This window comes from Anastrepha obliqua, chromosome 2, assembly GCF_027943255.1.
Source record: "Anastrepha obliqua isolate idAnaObli1 chromosome 2, idAnaObli1_1.0, whole genome shotgun sequence".
Lineage (NCBI taxonomy): Eukaryota > Metazoa > Arthropoda > Insecta > Diptera > Tephritidae > Anastrepha > Anastrepha obliqua.
In genome coordinates, this window is record NC_072893.1 from 71,928,758 (window position 1) to 71,950,471 (window position 21,714).

At 37.2% G+C, this 21,714-nt stretch overlaps 1 protein-coding gene across 3 annotated transcripts in view; it reads left to right on the forward strand.

Annotated features, from left to right (window-relative positions):
- LOC129237373 (guanine nucleotide-releasing factor 2) overlaps window positions 1-21,714 on the forward strand; it is an 84,418-nt gene that overhangs the window by 3,382 nt on the left and 59,322 nt on the right. Inside the window, exons 1-2 of one of the 3 annotated variants that reach the window (XM_054872070.1) lie at window positions 9,774-9,891; window positions 11,278-11,464. The exons of 1 other annotated variant lie outside the window; for it this stretch is intronic. In XM_054872070.1, coding sequence (XP_054728045.1) covers window positions 11,299-11,464 — 166 coding nt within the window. In that variant the 5' untranslated portion in view covers window positions 9,774-9,891; window positions 11,278-11,298. Of the gene's footprint in view, window positions 1-9,773; window positions 9,892-10,309; window positions 11,465-21,714 lie in introns of those variants that run through there. One more of the 3 variants, XM_054872069.1, reaches the window with a different exon arrangement.

Genomic DNA, 21,714 nt, shown 5'->3' on the forward strand with positions numbered 1-21,714 from the left:
TGGATTTTTTTTCCCCTCATCCGAAAATGCCACAAAAAAAAACGCGCAAAGTGAGTGGTATGTGTGCTCAAAACTCGTTAAAATATTACGTTTTTGAGTTAGCTCTTGTTGTTGTTGTTGTTGTTGTAGCAGCAAAAACATTTCCCATGCGTGTACGGGGTGTACTGACATGAGGCTGAAGCAAGGAGTGCTACAGCGTGGTGCCCTTTCTCTTTTGGTTATCAACTTCTATGTTTCGAAGTTTCGTCAACCAAGAGAGGGAGTTCAAAGTCGATGACATATCAATAGCGACTGTCAATAACGCCAAGCTACTGAGTTCTACTTTTAATAGTTTGATCTCCTTCACGGTGCATATAACCGCAATTGTCACTAAAATCCAAAACTGCCACAATATCCTCAAATCGCTAGCACATAGCACTTGGAGCAAAGACAAAAAAATGTTGCTGGCCCATTTGGTCTTCTGTGCGGCTACCGTAGCCGAATGGGTTGGTGCGTGACTCCCATTCAGAATTCAGAGAGAACGAAAGTTCGAATCTCGGTGAACGACCAAAAATGAAGAAAATGTTTTTTCTAATAGCGGTCGCCTCTCGGCAGGCAATGGCAAACATTAGAGTTAATTTCTGCCATGAAAAAGTTCCTCATAAAAAATATATGCCGTTCGGAGTCGGCTTGAAACTGGAGGTACCTGCATTTGTGAAACAACATCAAGACGCAGGCCGCAAATAGGAGGAGGAGCTCGGTCAAATACCCGAAAAGGGTGTACGCGCCAATTATATATATATTTGGTCGTCTGGTACTAGTGACACGTAGTGGATGAAAATCCAAACCTGGCAAATACTGTTACGAGGACAGCCACGGGATGTCTCCTGATGTTCTCTCTGCAACATTTCCCAGTTAGGAAGCATAGAAGAATGCTTAACAAGCAATTCCTATAGGCACTAGCGGGAGGCTGAGCCATTTCCCCCAGGCTCGTCAGAAGGCATCTCTTCGACTTAACTAACGACATCCAGGATTTTACAGGCAATAAACGACATTCATCAGGAGTTTCTTACTACTTTTTTAAACTGCTGCCACCCGAATGCAGTCATCAGTGTCTAACCACCATCCATCGCTGACGAAGAGCTTCAGACCTGCGTTATCTTAGCACAGTTGCGTTCAGGATATTGCATTATGTAGGTTAAACTCTAGAATCGAGCCCGATATATGCAACATATATCCGGCATGTGCACGACCCGCACCATCTTATTCCTTTACCCCCTTAAACCCACTCACCGAACACCTCTCTCCAATGTTTATTTGGCCTACCGTTAAATGAGATCGACGGGACGTTCTAACGACAGTCGGTTACCGGAACCACTCTGACTTATACCCGGTCAACGACTGTCGCTCGAACAGCATTCCCCAAATATGTATGGGGAATGTTTATGCTTCTGCAACAACCACATCGATGACGAGCTTGACAAACTGCTACAACAACAACAACAAGATTTGAAGGGAAACTTCACCGTGTTCATCGCCTAGATGTTTATGGGAGAAATCCGAGTGGGAGTGCATAAAATAGATTTTAAAGATATATTTACGCCTGTTTCAGTAAAAAGTGATTAATGTAAAAAATATTGGAAATTAAAATTTATCTACATATGTCTCGATAATTTTTCTACCCTCTTAATATCTGACTTCATATTCGGATTCAGGGGAAATTTTACATAAGAAATGTAAGTCAAATGTCACAGGTCACAATTATAATATAATCGACCAGCAAATATAAAATTCATAAATTGTCGACCCACCAGTTATTCCTTCCTTACAAAATTACTACTCAACCATTGACCTTTTGTATGAGCGCGACTACGTCAATTAAAAATAAAAAAAGTGAACACTAGCAAATTAACAATAGAAATCAGCATTTCAGCAGGGAGTATACAGTTCAATAATAATTATTTTAACAAAATAACTGTTTTTTTCGAGCATACAACTTTTTGAAATAAATTTTTTTGAAATGTCAGGAATGGGGTAAAATCATTAACACGTCAAATACCGTAAAGGGTATAAAAGGGTTGTACGATGCATTTAAAGTTTCAAATGCAAGCGATTACCTGCCGGTAGTGTTCGACTGCATACATACATACATACAAATCCAAGCATTACATATCAAAACTGAGAGCAACATAGAAATTGAATGAGCCAATGCGAGAGTTGTTTTCCAGCTGTTAGCTAAGTTTGAATAATTAAAAGCTCATTTTCGCATTTGCACTCATCCGTCGACTGACTCTCTACATATCTAAATATTTGTATGCATGTGTATACATATGCTTTCATTTCGGTTTGTGTTGTCTTATGGTTTTTCAGACACTATTTATGGGTGGGTGGTTGGGCGGTAAGTTTCCTAAAATACGCACATGACTATCAATTGCCGAATGACTCTTGATTACGACTTTGTTGGCGGCTACGACAAATAAAATACAAGCATTTATGTACATATGTATGTATGTATAAATTGCATAATGTGAGGTTACCAGCTGTAAGTTTATATGAAAATGGACAATTTCAATTGGTAAGCCATATATTTATATGTAAGGGCAATCATTAAGATTTGTCAAATAATACTTTTTGTTGTATAAGTATGTATGTTGAAGGCAAAGTGTGCTCCAGCCGGATCTGCAATAACGAAACTCTTTGGATTCATATCGAAATAACGACACTCTTTGGCTTCATGACTGCCACTGCAACGGAATTTCACAAAAAAAGTTTAGTTAGTTACAGTAAGAGAAAACCGTTTAAAAAAATGTGAGGCCTTATTTCTACACTGAGAGATATTGTAGCTGGTATGTCAGAATGCGAGATGTGACTGTTAAGTAACGAGACTGGCGATGTCAAACAATTTATTTTTTACATATTTACTCATTTTCACTTTTAATATGGAGCCCTCTTCTATCTCAACAACGCTTCATGCGAATCTTTTATTCTTCGAAAAAGTGTTCTTCTCTGTATCTTCAGCTTTGTTAGGATGCGCGCTATTTTCTCTTTCACAACTTCAAAGAACAGAAATCTTATAACTTTTAATGCAGATTTTACCTTAGAAAACAAGTAGAAGTCGCACGCGCAAGATTCGGTAATAAGGCGGATCGTCTAACATTGGGTTTTTCTGGAATATGGAAGGACGAATGATCAATTGTCCGTCCATATTCCAGAAAAACCCAATGTTAGACGATCCGCCTTATTACCGAATTGTTACTGGCTAGAAATCTCTTGGTGGATAACCAATCATTTGTCCTTCCATATTCCAGATCGTTTTCTTCTACATATTCCTGGGACGAAGTTCAATAAAAAGGTGATGGTAATAATGTTGTCTTTGGTTTTCTTCTAGTTTTATGTGAAATTTCGCAACAAATCTTTGCTGTACAGGGTGCGGCACTCGAAGTGTAACCAATTAAAAAAGCCATAAACTTAGTTGGGAAAATTACTTTTATTCAATTCCAAGTAAAAAATATGTGAAAATAATACAAAATTAATAATAAATTTACTTTTGCTCGATATGACCACCTTTTGCCTTGACTATGCCCTTGAGACGGTCCAGAAACGAATCGCAAACTGCCCGAATGTAACTTGCAGGTATTGGGCAATGGCTCTTTTCAGCGCCTCGAGAATGGCGAATCTTTTAGTTCGGACCTTGCTCTCCAAAATGGCCCAAAGAGAATAATCCATCGTTATGAAGTTCGTAACGTTGTTTTAGCCATTCTTGGTTCACTTGAGCGTTGAGAGACGGTGCCGAGTCCTGTTGAAACGTCCATGGTCTGCCACTGACATGTTTGTCTGCTCACGGCTGCAAAGCAACCTCCAGAATACTCTCCCGATAATAATTCGCATTTATCTTGACGCCAAGCTCTATGAAAACGATTGCAGAGCGCCCATCTGCGGTTACAGCGGCCCAAACCATTACCTGTGGCGGGTGCTGCTTCCTGGTGGCCAATCTATCACTCAAATTCTCATATGAAGGGTCGGCCAAATAAACCCTATCACTTTTGCAGTTTACGAATTGCTCAATTTGAAAAATTTTCTCGTCAGAAAACACAATGTTCGGAAATTGATCACTTTCGGCCAAGCGAAGCAACTCCTTCGCTCTCTCAAGTCTGACTTGTTGCTGCTTTGGTGCGAGATCAAGCGCCTTTTGGATCTTGTAAGGCTTGACTTTCAGATCATTTTTCAGTATGCTGCTGATGCGCCAGATGCTACGGTCAGAAATTTTCAGTTCTTTCGCCATTTGATTGGCACTTCGTCGGGGAATTCCCTGAATTCGATTTTTAACTCTTTGAACTATTTCACGTGACGTTTTAGTCTTTTGATGACCACCTCCATGACGTTTCGCGATGTAATGGTGCGATAAGGTGCGCGAGCTCACGAACAATCGCTGGTTGCGATTTTCCAGCCAAATATTATGCAATCACACTATTAAGTTTGGACTCCATTACAGATTTTCTTTTTTCGCGTTTACTTTCCGCAAAATGCTTCCGCGCGCTTGTAAAAAATACTCTGAACTGTCAACTAGTCAACTAACAGTCAGCTGATGCCCGTGCATCAGCTGCGCGAGCGGTCTAAAGATGGTTACACTTCTAGTGCCGGACCCTGTGTTGGCCAATGTGGCTGCGATTTCAAGCGGTTTTTTGGCTTTCAATTGAATAACCTTGCAAGTAAAAGTCCGGTGTTGTTCAATAGGATCATCTGCGTGGCCAGTCAAAACCGCAATTTTTCGATATCAGTCTCTCTGCTGCGCAGCAATGGTCGCACTGAATTGAACTGTGTGACACTCGGTGCACAGTTTGGAAGATAGATTACCACATTTAGCCATCCGAAGCAAAATTGTGAGCGTAACTTTGGCTGACACGTCATTGGAGTCTCGGCAACGCTCATTTCGCACGTATTCATACACTCGTCCAATCAGTTGTTGTTCCACATCTCTGCATTCTGTGCATCGTGACGGTGTACTCTTGTAATAGGCATCTCAAAATCCGTTATCATGACTCGGTAACGTTTTCTACTTGCGTTTACACTAGGCCCATCATCATCTTCAAAGAAAAAAATACAGTTTAATGATCATATCAACGCAAATTGTAACTTTTTCGTTGTAAAGAGACTGTTCTTCAATTAGTTAAGGGTTTCGGTGGCATAAAACGGAATATATTGCTTTTTAATCCGTCCATTCAACGAAAATATGCCTAAATTATAAATCTCTTTCGACTAAAGCTTTTAACGCAGTGTAAGTATAAATTTCTATGCTGAAAAAATCATGAAAAGTGTCAAGCAATCAGCTGTTTGGCGTTTATAAAAAAAAACTGTAACAAAATGATGATGGATCCTATTCGCATACATTTCCTTCGTTAAAACTCTGTTTAGACCGATATCTGCACAAATAATCTTGTGAGTATTTTGTGCTTTAAGAATAAAAAGATGTGAAAATTTAAAAAATTATAAAAAAAAGTATTTTTTGTTTTGGTTCTCTTATTTTGTTTTGGCCAAGGCGTATCTATAGCAGGTTGTGTAATTAGAGTAGTGGATTTCCTCTTCTTCCATTCGCCTTTTATTTAGAAATGTCAGTGAAATGAAATGACGGAAAGTTGTTTTTGTGTTGTGAATGCGCCACAACCTAATTTTATTTATTTGTCATTAATTCAATTTTTCTATTCTTCCTTCTTTAAAAAATTGTGTTGTTGCTCGAATGCCACCACCTTGAATATATTCGCCTTGGTTTTGGCTAATATTCCGGTACTCTCACTTTAGATAGTAATTTTGCTATTTTTTCAGTTCGGCAAGTCTTAAGCCGCGTATAAGGCACCTTCGATTCGCTAAACGTTAGCAAGTGGCGAATAGATGTAGCAACTGGTATAAATGAACATATCTTGGCAACGCTGAAATAGAGCTGACTTAAGGGGTTATACGCAATTATGAAGCAAATAAAAGACGGGTTGTCAAGGATTTATCCTGAAGAAACTTCAGAATATTTTAATTTGAAAATTTTTGGCGGTTATAAAAGCATCCTTCAAGAACGTAACAAAATTTTTTATTTATGAAAATGTTGATTATAGAGCGCGCTGCAGGCGATTTCTGGAATCTCCTTTAAAAAAAGACGATTTACGGTGTACATCGTAACTCAGGATTGGATTATCTGAAATCAAAAAACCAAATATATTAGATTATCTAGTAATTAATCGTTCGGCTAATCAAAATAGTGAATTTTCACAAAATGGCAGCTTTTAAAAGAAATGATTTCGATTTTTACGTTAAAATTTGGCCGTAAATTGATTATAAAATGGAAAATAAGTATCAGATTTACAAAAGGAACGATTAATTACTAGAAAATGTATCTTTAAAGATTGAGTTAAAACGGTTGACCGATCAAACAAGCCGTTTTCGAGATATCGTGTACACCGACTTGAAAAATGCCGTTTTGAAAAAAACACGTTTAAAGTTTCAATACCTACCTTAAAACGTGCCGAGGCATCTCTACATATTTAGGTATAACTCCGAAAGTATTGCTTAGATCTACTTCAAATTTCGTGCGTATACTTTTGAATATATGTACATTACAAAAATGCAATAAAAAAAATCGATTTTTTTGAAAGTCATAACTGCGTATAACCCCTTAAATTACATGTGTTGGTAAGGCAGTGCGTTATACCAGTCTAATGAGCTAGCGGCGAATCTTTTATAGCTCCTGCTGACGCTCAAGCATGCATGTCCTGCAGCTTATATGTGTATGTGTGCGTGTCGGGTGCATGACGTTAATATCTAAAATTTTTGGTTTTCATCATGCAAAAGCCGACAACAAGTATGTGTGACACCCGACACGCACACATATAAGCTGCAGGAGATGCATGCTTGAGCGTCACCAGGAGCTATAACTCGATAACTTTGATGTTGTTATTCGTCAAGTTAATCGAGCATAAGATAGCGAGCGGGGAAATGGCGAATAGAAGAGACGTAGTATTAGTAAGACCGCATTAAACAGGCAACTATTGGTTGGTTGCTTCAATTCGTTACTTGTGATGCTCATGCTCTGTCAACGCCCTTTGTGTTCTCGTTCTTCTCAAGGTTGTTGTCGACTGTAGACCTAAAACTAACAATTGCAAGGTACATATGTGAAGACGACGGGCAACACCCATTGTACAGATCCATAAGTAAAAACCTGGATAAACTTGGATAAAAAGTGATTAAATTTCATAGAAAATCGCATCGAAAAGTCTAAAAAATGTAAAAATTTAGATATTTTTCATTAAAAAAATCATTATTATAGTAACTAAGAAATATATTAAAAATAGTTGTTATTGTAAATTTTTCAAACCAAATATATTATTTTGTATATTTTTTTGTCGATATTCTATTGATTTTAAAGTTACCATAAAAATTCTCGCCGATAAACTCAAACGAATAAACTAAGCCCTTACACCATCACACACCTACGTGTCTGTCAAAAAACAGGAAGAAGAAGAGTATTTTTACTTGTAATTTTGTGCAATGGCAACACCAAAAGAAAATTTGCAAAGTTGAAGCAGCAAAATTTTCTCAATATGAATGGAAAATTAAAATTTCCTAATATCAATAGACACCTTTATTGCGCCAGTTCGACATACGAAGGTCGATCAGGTCGTCGACGACTTGATCTTTCCAACGTAGGTGAGGACGTTCTGTTTTGCGAGTTCCACCAGTATATAATATTTCGAAGAGAGCACCTTCTTTGCTGGAGCGTTATTGTCTATTCGCTCAGCGTATCCTAGCCAGCGCAGGCGCTGAATTTTAATGAGCCTCACTACGTTGATGTTGGCGTACAGCTCTTGGTTGCATCATTCACACAAATTGAACCATTGCGATCATTGCTAGATCTTGCGAATATTTTTTCTCTCGAAAGCTCCTAATAACCGCCCATTGGTGTTCATCAATGTCCAGGAGTCAGCGCCATACAGGATGATTGATTGATAGAGCATTTTTTTCTTGCGTTGAGAGAGAACTCTAAGGAATTGACAACCCAGCCCAAAGTAGCACCTGTGGGCAAGTGTTATTCTTCGTTGTAACTATCTCTTGGCTGAGGGATTTTTTTTTTGGTGTTAATATTGGATCCTGGGTAGACAAAGTCTTTGACTACGACGAATTCGTAATTGTCAATCGGAACCTGCTGTCCAATACGCATAGATTTTTTGGTTATTGACACAAGGTGATTTGTCTTGCCCTTGTTTTCCGTAAGACCCACCCTACGGAATTCTTTTTAATGAAAGTTGCACTGACTGCCCGCTGACGACTAATGCCAACAATGTCGATACCGTCAGTGTAAGCGAGCAGCATGACACTTGTATAGAAAATAGTGCTGGAGATGTCGGTATTGGCGGCGCGAATAATTTTCTCTGTCATCAAGTCGAAAAAGTCGCATGATAAAGAAGCGCTTATCTGAAACCACGTTTCAAATTTCTATTTTTTTTTCATCTTTATTTATTGCACCTTTTTTGGATAAGAAACTAACAATCGTAGCTGGGAGCTGGAAAGATCTAGTTCCCAGTTTCCCTTAAAGCTTCCGTTGTCCCACACGACAATTGAGATTAATCCGATCCCAGCCGCACTGAACGCCCGAATGTTCGAGATTCCGTTGCTTTCGTGGACGGACTCTCGTGCGAGATGAGATAATTAACATAGTGCAGACTTGAAGATGTCTTTTTTCTCAATCCCGCGTGACCTTCATTTAGAAGTAGATTTCGGGTTAGTTAATTGGGATGGTCTTCTAGCTTTTGTAGGTATTTTTTGCTCAACCGTACTCTTTCATTGGCTACCTGGGGAGCTCCTGTATACCATGGAGCTCCCGTAATTATCCATAAGGCTTTTTCAAATGGCTCGGAAGGATCTTTGCCAATTCTCACTGCGCTGGGGGGCTTGTTAAGGTCATCCTGTAAATGCAGCTTTGCAATCGACGAAAAGAGGACTTGGTGTGTCCAACTGGCGCCGGTTAGCACGAGAAAGAAACGACTTGGTTTTGTTAAATTCGACCAAAATCGCGTAAACGGTTATCGCACCAATTAAGAAGAAAAAGAATCGACGAAAAGGCGGGGGTTGTCGATCTGCTTCTGTTGAGTCTACTCCAGATTTTGGCCTAATGTGAATATCTAGTCGATGGTAGATTTACCAGGCCTGAAACCACACTGATAAGGCCTAGTCAATTTGTTGACGAGGGGTTGCTAAGGCATTTTTCTTTTATAATATGGATATCAAAGTTACTGTTAAGCGCCTTAAAAAAACGTGTTAACTAGTCAACTAATTTCGCAAAATTTTCCAGTAACCTTTGTAAAATTTTTTTTTTAACATTGACCCTGTTTAATTCCCGTAATAAAGTTACCACCAGATTCGTAAGCTAACAAATATATGCATAATATTTAATTTTCTAAAAAGTAGCACAGCCAACATTTGCTGGCAACCTTAGAGCTTCTTATGCCATTGCCATTATCTTTGAACATTTCTCAAAGACGTCGTCGGCGCTGTAGTCATAGCAAAAACCTATTGTCGTCTGTCTTTCCAACGACACCCCACCCCAATGGGTCCGCCTGATGAATGTACTTACTCTCCTATGTATGTGAGTACGAACGTGTATGTGTACATGGAGTGGACAGTTGTATGTGTACGTACATTTGAATTTATTGCTTCGCATTTGATAAGACACGATTTGCTGGCTTTTAGCACGACTAACATCGGCGATAGCAAAAGCATTTAGTATCCGATTGGATTGCGAGCAAACTGACTGACTAAGTAGGAGTAACTATAGACGTTGCGGGAAAATCGTTACATTCGTAACCGCAAAACTCGATCATTCAAAGATTTCCATGTAAAGAAAAGAAGAAAAATTATTAAAAAAATATACTTGTAAGTTAAATAGAAACTCCATGTCGAATAGTACAAGAAAATCGATGAAATCGAAATTGTGGCGATACAATACATTGAACTGAATGAAAAAATGAATGATGTGAGGTATCCGCTGAGGCGGCAGTGTGTTCAACTGGTGATGCGAGTGAAGTATAGCAAAATTATACAGATGTAAATATGTACATAAGCAAAATAAATACTCAAATTAAGAAAGAAATTCGCTACACTTGTCTATGTATTAACATTCAATTATGCATATAAGTACATATGTACACAAGTATACAAGAGTGTGTGCGCATATGTGTGTGTGCATATGCGTGTGTGTAATAATAAATATGTATGTACATTAGTGCATGTGTAATAATAAATTTTTTGTAATAGCGAATTACGTGCCGTACAGTAGCAGCGACAACAGCAATAACTACAATAACAACAACAAGATCAATAAAAGCTAGTAGAAACTAATAGAAAAGCAAAACATCAACCAACAAATGAACTCAAATCAACTCAGCTCGCCAAAGCCTCGGTTCGTCGCGCAGCCACAACTCACTTTCTGTTCATTCGAATTGTGTTGTGATCGAATTTAATTTTTGATTCAATTCCATGAATGAATAATCGGTGGAGTAAATGACTGAGGAACTGAATTGAACAATTGACAACAATACATACACACATGCATACATACATACGATATTTAAAATTGTATACTTTCATCGGACCAACAACTAGCCGCAGCCGCATCAGAAACACAAACAGCACCACCATCACCAGCAGCAGCAACAGCAGCAACAGCCACAGTCCACTGTTAAGTTAACGCCGATAGTTGCAGCAGTTGGCATTCGACAGCTGTAGAGACGGTTGCTATGAACAACACCACTGTCTATCTATCACAGATCATTCAGTTTCGGTATTTTCGGTATACCAGCATTCCGATTGCGCTGTCGTCATTGCAATCAACCAACCCTTCAGGCAGCTGCGTCATCTGCCGCGTCGTCATGGCATTTGTGTCGGGCCCTAACAGGAACCAAAATTAAGATTTGGTGGTGGTTGTGGTGGTGATGCCGAATATTTAAGTGCAGTGCTACTGGAGTTTGTGCGCGTGAATTTGACTACACTTTCGCTTTTGTTGCATGCAGCATGCAGTTTGTGTGCGTAGTACTTGCATAAGTAAAGGCAGAAAAAAGTGTTAGTGTGAAATAATTGAAAAATAAGTTTAAATTGGTAAAGAAAACTAAATTTAAAGTGCTATTTAATCGTAGACTCGCGAGCGTATGTATGTGTGTATGCGCGTACTCGAAAATCACCAAGTGCACCAACATTCTAAGTGGATTTTTTTAATTTGTTTTTTATTGTCAGTGCCTATCTACTGTTTTTTGTTTTGTTTAGTGTTCTTGTTAGCCCGGAGCGATGCGTATTTTAAGCACCGAATTACGTTTACGCGTTAAAAATCGCAAGCCGCGTCCATTCATGCGTGCGGCGAGTGCTGACGCCACCGTCGGTGACAGTCGCTGCAGTGTAAATCAGGCCTTCGACGATGCAGATGGCGGTGGTGCGGGTGGTTCTTTTAGCAGAGGTGCGTATGTGAATGTGTTGATGATTTTGTACAAGTACCTACATATGTGTTTGGGTTTGTTTGTATGTAGAGAGCATTTGTCATTGCTGTCGTCATGGCTGATAAGGAGTTGTTGTAGCTCGACAAATATGAAGTTATAAAGATGCCGGGCGTGGGCTAAGTACATACGTGAACGAAGTTTCGTTGTTGAACAATATGATCCATATTATACATACATATTTACGTGTATATATAAGGTGGATTCCAAAGTGAACAGGGAGAACAAAGTAAAAAAGAGAACAATAAAAGCATTTTGTGGCAAACCCGATCCATTTTAGTCAAATATTAGTAAGAATAGGCGCCGTTTCGCTAGAAAAAACCAAAAAAAAAAAAGAGTTCGATAGAAATTTTTATGCTGATTCTAAAAGCGTTAATTAAAACTGGAAGAGTTATCGAAGACCAAAAGTCAATTTTACGCATTTGTATCCTTTACCTGTTTTCAATATTCCCCTTCTGGCTCAATACAAAGGTTTGCATAGGCTAGAAGCCGTTAAGCGCTCCAGAATTTCGGTATAAGCCGTTTAGATGGTATTGCGTTCCTTTTATCGTCAAATGCTTTTTCACCAAACATAAAAAAGACACCCTAAACCACATCAGGAACTAAAAGCAAGAACGCTATTTTGAGGTAAAAGAAAAAACAAAAAAAAAATCGTTCACTCGCATGTGCTTTGCTGACACAATCAACTTTCAAGCGTAACAGCGCTTCATGTAATGGATTTCACTTCAACCATCTCTCAATTAACCTTAACCCTCGTTTACCGACACAGCGACTGCGTGACTTTCATGCTAAACTGAGAGAGACTGCCGTAAAAGAGGTCGCCCTTTCGTTCATAATCACTTCCGCTATTGACCGACTTTACTCTCAAATCCAAGCTGCTATTCAATTTCTACAATCAACAATGGAAAGTTGAAATAGTCATGAACCAACTGGTTTTGTATTGTACCACAAGCCTATTATGGATTCTTGGCCCCAAGGATATCTATGGGCATTGCACCGCGAACGAACTAGCGAAAAAAGGATCAGAAATATACCTAGTAAATTCTGTTCAAAGTATAAGCATCCCACTAACTTCTCGTAAGTGCTGAATCGATTCGATTTTATTCGAAAAGACAAATAGCAGTTGGGACTGTACTGTCAGATAGCAAGGCAAATTTACCCAAAAGTCGATAAAAAAAGAAAAAGCAACTTGGGTCCGCTTATACATTTTGATCCTTCCTCCATCAGCGTGGTAGTTGGTATAATAACAGCACATTTTCTGGTGAGTAGATTTGGTAAGAGGCTGTGCTTCTCATCCAACGGTTTATACCGTAGTGAGGAAAAGGATGTCTAGAGTGTTGAAAACTACCTTGGTCAGTATCCCGATATTTCCACAAATGTACATAACATATGTATGCTGCAGATATGCCGGATGGGTATGTCTGCTGAGTCAGAATAGAGGCTTATCCTCTTGGAAGAAACGACGTCTGCACGCATTTCTAGTTTTATATATAGGATTTCCTAATAGAAACCGGTCGATGTTAGCAGGTTGTGGCGGTTGGTTATGTTATTTTGGCGGCGTCTATTAAATCTGTTGCTATTATGCAGCTACTGATGCCGAATCACCATGTCAAGGTGCTCGTACAAGTGATACAAATTTATTCTTAGCGATGTAACGATATGATTATCTCTCGCCGATGTGAGGTGAATTGGCCACCACGATCTTGCGATCTGACTCCGCTAGGCTTTTCCTTGTGAGTTTTTCTGAAGGTCTATGTCAATAGACCGCAATGGCCCCATTACCATCAATACGACCCAAACCATTGCTTAAATTAAACCGTTGCAAATTAGACTGTCGGATTCGGATTCGTCTCGCAGAGCGCAGCTGTGGCGCATATTTGAAGAATGTAATTTTTTCGGCCGTCGAAGCCGAACGAGTTGGTGCGTGACTACCATTCGGAATTGAGAGAAAATGTAGGTTCGAATCTCGGTGAAAGACAAAAATGAAGAAAACGTTTTTTCTAATAGCGGTCGCCCCTCGGCAGGCAATGGCAAACTTCTAAGTGTATTTCTGCCATGAAAAAGCTCCTCATAAAATATCTGCCTTTCGGAGTCGGCTTGAAACTGTAGGTCTCTCCATTTGTGGGAGACCAAGACGCACACCACAAATAGGAGGAGGAGCTCGGCTAAATAGGCAAAAAGGTTGTACGCGCGAATTATATAGGTATATATATATATACATATAATTTTTCATATATAATAACATATGGCATAGCACAGGCGTCTGAAATAAAAATAAAAATGTGTTAATAGGTACTTCACACACTGCTTGGATACCTCATATCCCAAACACTAGGAGTTCTTTCATCAACGGCCATTTAACCTTCATTAGAAAAGCAAGACGCCATCTTGAGGGAAAGAGATATCAAACAAATTTAGATATTTTATCCTAGTCTCACACGATTTTGTATTCCCATACGCCATATTTTTTTATACTCAACACTGTCAGCAGAAAAAATTGTCAAAAATCAATGCAATTTTGGAACCACTTAAAACTTGCACTTTAATGATTTATAAAACTGCATACCCCAAATGTATCTAAAAATTCTGAGTAAAAGTTTGAAATTTTGATGAAAATTTTCGGAATTTTTATAAATTTCATGCAAAGTTCGAGACATTGCTTCATATGATGCTTGTTGTAGTATGAACGATATATTTATAAAAAATAATTGAAATTGCAAAATATGTTAAATAAAGAAATAATTTAAACCTATCAATATATGGTGTACACTTGCTTTTGACTTTGACTGTACATATGTCACGAAGGTGACCGAGTTACTAAACAGTGTGGTCTCAAAATACTACAGCCATTACTACAGGGTTTCTCGGGCTAGTTGTTAGACCAATCAGACAGCTCTTGCTAAGTCTACATATACTAGGAAAGATAGGACTATATAAAAAATATTGCATAAGTGTGTTGAGAATGACAGACGTTAACTAGGCAAACGAAATATTAAAGGCAAAGGGCAGTTCTCTTGGAACAACTCGCATTCCTTGGCGGTAGCTCACAGAAATTAGCAGTGTGTAACACCAAAACAAGGCACATAAATGACGCACATTGCTGCACCTAAATAACTGAATCGGCCATGACTGATTGGCTCCGATCCACTGGTTGACTGGCTATGTTCTAATTCACCCGCAAAACAAAAGGTCTCACTGTTTGAACCGCTAGTTGATTTTTCTAATTTAAACGTGCAATAAAATGGCATGAACAAAGTTTAGATACAGTGAGTGAAAAAAGTTTTGGCACAATGAGTAAAAAAGTTTTGGCACACTGAGTGAAAAAAGTTTTGTCACAATGAGTAAAAAAAGTTTTGGCACAGTGAGTAAAAAAAGTTTTGGCACAATGAGTAAAAAAAGTTTTGGCACAATGAGTGAAAAAAGTTTTGGCACAATGAGTTTTTTTATTTACAATATTTACAATGTTTTTCATGCCATTTTTTTCGTTAACTCTATTTAAAAATATAGTTCATACTGGAACAAAAGCAACATATAATATTTGAAAGTTTCAACTTTTATACAACATTAAAAAAATCATAAACTTTTTAACAAAATTCATAGAATTTTTAATTAATACAATCAACATAATCAATCATGACAAAATTTGGAGACCATCAGCAGAAAAACCATTAAAAATCAACGGAAATGCTCAGCAATCTCAAGTTATTCTTCTTCTTGTTTGGCGTGACAACGGCTTACGCGATTTTGGTGGAGTTTAAAAAAGTGCGTCAGTCGTTTCTGTCTCGTGCTAACCGGCGCCAGTTGGACACACCAAGTGAAGTCGAGTGCTTCTCCACCTAATCTTTCCAACGTAGAGGAGGCTGTCCTCTTTCTGTGCTACCACCAGCTGGTACCGCATCGAACTTTATTACACTTGAAATAAACGGGATGTAAAATTAAATATCAGAAAAAAAATTTTAAAATTCTGAGTAAAAAGTGCGAACTTTTGTTGAAAATTTGTTGGTTTTTTTTTATAAAACTAACGAAAAAAATTTAGCTTGAAAAATATTGAAAATATTGTAAAAAAAACTCACTGTGGCAAAACTTTTTTGACTGACTGTATATATGTAATATCTTCTCATATTTTGCGAAAAATGAGTAAAGGCAAATATAATATTATGTAAATAATAATTAGAAAGAAGTATTGTAAAAATAAAATAGTAAAATTAAAAAATGATCTTCGCCTTTCATTCGCTTGACAAAGGGTTTGACTTATGAAAAACAAAACAAATACATATATTTGCCATTAGTCATCGACGTTGTTATTATATATACACACATACATGTATACGAGCCAAGGAATATATATAAATATTCATAGGTATATGCAAGCACGTATGTGTAAGTCTGTAATTCTAGGTGCTTTAACTATGAAATATTAATTCAAGCTTGTTATTCGTTTTTACAACTGCAATAACCAGTTCATTATTTTATATATGAGTTTGTATCTATGTAAGTACTTGTTCACATTGAAATTCACGCATTTTTAAGTCTGCCCTGCGAGGAAAATGAAACAATTCGTAGAGTTTTTTTCTGTGGTGCCTTTTTTTTGTAGCCTTTCCTCGGAAAAAAATTCAGCCGAGGGTTATAATATTTTTTGAGTAAATTTTCGTAAAATTTCGCTACGCAAAATTTACCATAAACTGCGCAGCTAGTACAATTTCTTGCAGGCTTTGTACAGAATTTCCGCATTCACAAGTACGAAAGTAGAGAAAAGGAATTGAAATTGGCGAAGCGCCATACACACACACGTTAAGAATAGATTATCAAAATATTAATGCAGGTATTGTAAAAAATAACAGAACTGTCTTTTATGTTATGTTTGAGACTATAACCCGCTTAGTTGGGCGTGACATAATTAGTCTTATAACTGCCGGAAAGTGGTGTCTCACATACAAAGCAAAATCGGTTGTTTTTTTGTTTTGACATACACAGGGTGATCCATTTAGATTTAGGTATTTACTTTAATTCAGCTATAAACAAAAGATGTAATGCATTTAATGCATAGAAGGAGGAGCGCAGCCAAATACCCAACAAAAGTTTAGGCGCCAATTATTTTTTTTAATGCATTTTTTACATAGCAAAAGTAAAGATTGTCATTACAAATATGTATATCAAAATTTCATTCTAATGTCTTTAACCACAGGCTTTACAGTAGCCAATAGTATTATAGTCGGCTCAATTTTTTTCAATTTATAAGCCTTAAGACGCAAACCTTTGTGCAAAATACGGTGTAATGACGTTTGTGGAATGCCTAATTCCAAACAACGACGAGGAATGGACAAACCTGGGTTTTCTTCAACACTTTCGGCTACAACAGCAATATTTTCGTCTGTTCTTGAGCGACGCGCACGGGGGTTTTATTCTTCACATCACTAACTTGTCCCAACAGCTCGAATTTTTTCACCAATTTCTGTATTGCGGTCCGACAAGGTGCTTCACGATGACCCAAAAATTTTCGAGTTTCACGAACCGTCTCTGCCAAATTTTCACCACTTTTATAGTGAATTTTAATAATTTCAATGCTTTGTTTAAGCGTGTATTGTTTCATTTTTATTAATGGCTTAGTTTCTATCAAATATCAAAAAATGACAGCTTCAAACGTGACATTTACCGAAATAGCGGTTCCTGGAAACCCTTATGTTCGCAAGTTTCATCACTTACATACGAGCACAGTCAGCCTCAAAATAAAATGTACACCACATATTGATAAGTTTTGACTTTATGTATTTATTTTGTAATTTCTATTTTTTTTTTCTAAATATTCTGCAAATTTTCAGAAAAATTAGAATTTTTAGAAAAATTTCGGGTACACAATTTTATAAATCATTGAATTTGGTGCAAGTTGTGCAGGTTTCAAGTGGATCAAGAATCACACTGATTTTTGAGAATTTTTTTCGGACGAGGTCTAATGCATTTTCTCCATTTAACGTCTCTTTCACAGAAACAAATTTCAAAAAATGAACGCAATTTTGGAACCACTTGAACAAACTTGAACTTTATTATACCAAAATTCAATGATCTATAAAACTGCATACTCGAAATTTTTCCAAAAATTCTGAGTAAAAAAATTGAAATTTTGATGAAAATTAGCCGAATTTTTACAAATTTGATAGAAAGTTCCAAACATTGCTTTGTATGGCTCTTGTTGTAGTATGCGCAATATTTTTATAAAAAATAATTGAAATTCCAAAATCCAATATGTGGTGTACACTTTATTTTGACGCTGACGGTATTTCATCAATGGCAACTTCGATTTCATGTTTCAAGTCTTGACATTTGGTATAACAGTTATGTTTAACGGCGCCCCACAAAAAGTCTAACAAAGTCAAATCGCAGCAGCATTTCGGCTGATTATTCAATTTTCGGTAGTAGATTTTAATATTTATCAACGTCGGTAAACAGCCCATTTTGTAAATGTCTAACAAGAAACTAAATTTGCGCCGTATCATAGATGTTATTTTAGCTGTGTAAGTTAAAAAATCGATATTCAAATTCCAAACGATAGATCGGCCTCCCTGTAGAATTGACATTTCTTTCAAGTATACTTTGGCAATTAACTTGGAAAGCCTTCAAAATCATTCTTTAGCAATGAATGTTAATAGCGCGCATCGATGGGATTTTCATTTCTTTCGACTAACAAATGCCTGTACCTCTCAAACAGTTTATGAAATCATGCCACATATAACCATGAGCATTGAATTAAGCGCTTCCAAAAAAGCAAAGACCTTTTCCAGGCTTGAGCAATTTAAAAATGGTACACGGGCCGCATCATTCATTCGCTATGTCTTCAATATGTCATTATCCGGACTTGTTGTATTATCACCTCTAATAATATTTCCCGCTCTCTACCTCGGCCACTCACTTTCCCTAATTAAACAACACGTGTAACTTTCAGTATTCGTCTAGGCTGATAAATCAGTTATGATGAACAACTTGGAAGGAAACTTCGGTGCGTTATTAGCGAGGTAAGCCCGGTAATGGGGGAAAATGTGGAACAAAAGTGTCTTGTGCTCAAATTCATTAATAAAAAATTGATAATAAATTAAACCAGCGAGCAAATAAAGCGAAAACATTGACGTTCTCTTTGAAAAATTGTATACCCCTAAACGCAAATGCCCTTTATATATATGTGTATGTATGTATAAGTGCATGTGTATGTATATGACAGTGTATATTCGCATTTTTAAAAGTTAATTTTGTAAAAAAAAAAATTTACGAGAAGAAAAAAAATGATGCTGACAATTCGCAACTGAGGAATTTTTACGACTTTGAAGAGACAAAAGAGCAGATATATTAAATTAATATGAATTCAATTGAAGATATCATTTACTAGGGCTACCACCATTTTTTCAATATGTAAATGTGAGCTTTAAATATTGCACGTTCGAATAAAAACTGCTTCTAATTAACATAACTTGGAAAAGTTGGGGTCGAAAGAATAAATAAGGAGTTGCTAAGAAATTTGCATGGAATCATTAGTTTTGCTTTTGAAATATTCTTGAGTAGTGAGGAGTTGATATGGTTTATAATCATCACACACCGAGTCCACTTTTCATTTCATAAACTTGCTGAGAATTGTAGTAAATGGGGCAAGCGAATAAAACCAAAAGCACATAAAGCTGATGTTGGCCACACCCTCTGAATTCTCGTATTTTAAACAAGCTTTTCTCGAAACAGCATTTTCTAAAACTGCCGCCATCATAACGCGAGAATTCTTCAACCGAAATATCAAAAAAGTGGCAAAAATTCGATTTAGAAAACATATTTTTAAAAGATCATAGCTCATCTGGTTCTCCAGAATTCTCTGATTGAAATTCGGTTTAATTTTTTAATTTCACATGATTTGAAGTGTCCCTATTGTGGCTGTGTTTTTTTTATAAGTTTTTTTTTTTGCTCTACAAATATTAATAACTATACGGTAAAATATTCAGATTTATTTACTTTCCTCAAAAAATATTAAAAAGAAGTGCAATAAAAACAGCCTGCGCTTCTACGCAGTTCTTTTTTGTACGCGAAAATATTTGGAATAATGGCCATTGTCTACGCGCTAATCTGGGATTTTTAAACGATAATACTCTCTTAAGTTCGTATTCGAGCCGCATTATTTTGTTAATTTTGTATGTTGAAACTATTCATGTAAATCGCATAAAAAAAAGTCTAAAGATTTGAGTAATAAAAATTCCATATTTTCTGTTATAATGACTTTTGTTGTGCATTTGTGATTCTGCTTACCTCCTTCAGAGAATGAAATTATGTTCGGGTCTGTTAATTTGCAAAATAAATAATAAAAAATTAAAAAAAGAACTCACACACTGACGTTTACTTGTTTTCTCTAACATGAATAGTCACGGTTTTTGGTTGCAAAGTTCCAAAGAACAAAGAATGAGAAACTAGAAACTGTCTCCGTCTTGAACAAAAGTGACAAAACAAAATTTAAAACAATACAATGCAATACAACACAACATATGCGTTTATCCGTTTTATAAAGCCTAGTACCCAGGCACTGGCAGCGTCGGCGACCATAAGCACGCTTCAAGCTTGCCTCATTTCAAACTCAGCTTAATATATTTAATACTCAAAATTATGGTAACAGACTTCGCCCTTTTGTCAAATATACAATCATCGTATGAACGTACTCAAGTGTCGACGATGACGACGTTCAGCTTCTCAAATTTACATACATACTTACACACATGCCCGAGCAATTTTGAGAGTTTTGAGTGTTTGCACATTGGTGCGAACGGCGTTGATGACGAACGTTGACGTTTGTATCGTTAAGTTTTGTGGGCGTTTGGTATTTGCTTACTTTTGTATTATTCTGGCTCTTGCACGCTTTTCATTTTAGTGTCATAATGGACTTGACTTGAGACGCGTTGTAAATAAAGCAATCGTAATAACGGTGAATGCATATGTGATCAAAAATATTCAATATAAAGTGAGCAGCATATAAGTAGATCATTAGTGAGCCGTTATTAGGCGTAAATGATCAGTGGATAATCTCAACTCTGACAGAGAGACCGAAAGTATGTGCTTTTCCAACAAATATTTTTGGAAGTTTTTGTGTTTATTAAAATCGGCATCGGATGTCAAAGAGAAATAAATCGTAGTTCTACTTTTAGGTGACTTATCTAAAATAAGTAGTGATAGAAAAGTATTAAGAGAATCAGCTCAAGTGGTATTATTGTTATTTCTTTTTTAATTTAAGTGGAAATATTAAAAGTCAAAAAGCAGCAAATATACTATTTTTTGACAATTCAGAGAAACTTAAGAGGAAATGTTATGATTCATTTCCTTTGATAAAATAAATAATTGTGTGCGCTGAAAACGGTTATATGTAAAAATTAGACTGTTATGGCACATGCATACATATAAAATACGTAAAATGTGCAATGGAGGCTCGAATTCGAATGGCAATCGTTCTGCCGTCTCTCGAAGTCTCTCTTGAGTATTTAATAATATTATGTATTTACACATCGCTAACCACCTCTTCACACACCCATTCATCTAACACCCCTTCACCTCTGGTCTCCCCCTGTTGAAGTAGCTAGTTTCCTAACATATACATATGTAGAAGAAGTAAGTCATAACCTAAAAAATCAAAAACTCCAGAAAAACAGCTTCAAAGTACAAGCTTTTATTTACTATACCTCTCTAAAGCATAAAATAAGCACTAGTTGTCATTTCAACATATGTACAGGGTTTGATTGAAAAGTAATGAGCCTTCCCGCGCGGAGCGTCTGCCAAGCGATCAACCGAATCGGCTGGTGGGGGGAAATGATCGTTGGACCTTCCCCTTCCAACAGCGGTGCAGTTCCAAGTTCGCCGGCATCATCGCTTCGCGCGTGAAAGCTGTTTTAAAAGTGTGTTAGGATTTTGCAGTGGCGAAAATGCAGCGATCGTTGGAGCAACGTTACTCGATCAAATTTTGCGTAAAGCTAAACAAAACGAGTACCGAAAGCATTGGGCTACTCAAGGAGGCTTACGGGGACCAATCTCTGTCCAGTGCACAGGTAAAACGGTGGCACAAGTCGTTCAAGGAAGGCCTGGATAACGTCGAAGACGAACAGCGATCTGGAAGGCTTTCGACGGCGCAAACAGACGAAGATGTGAACCGGGTTCGTGAATTTTTGAACATTGACCGTCGTGCTAGTCTACGTGAGATCAGTGAAGA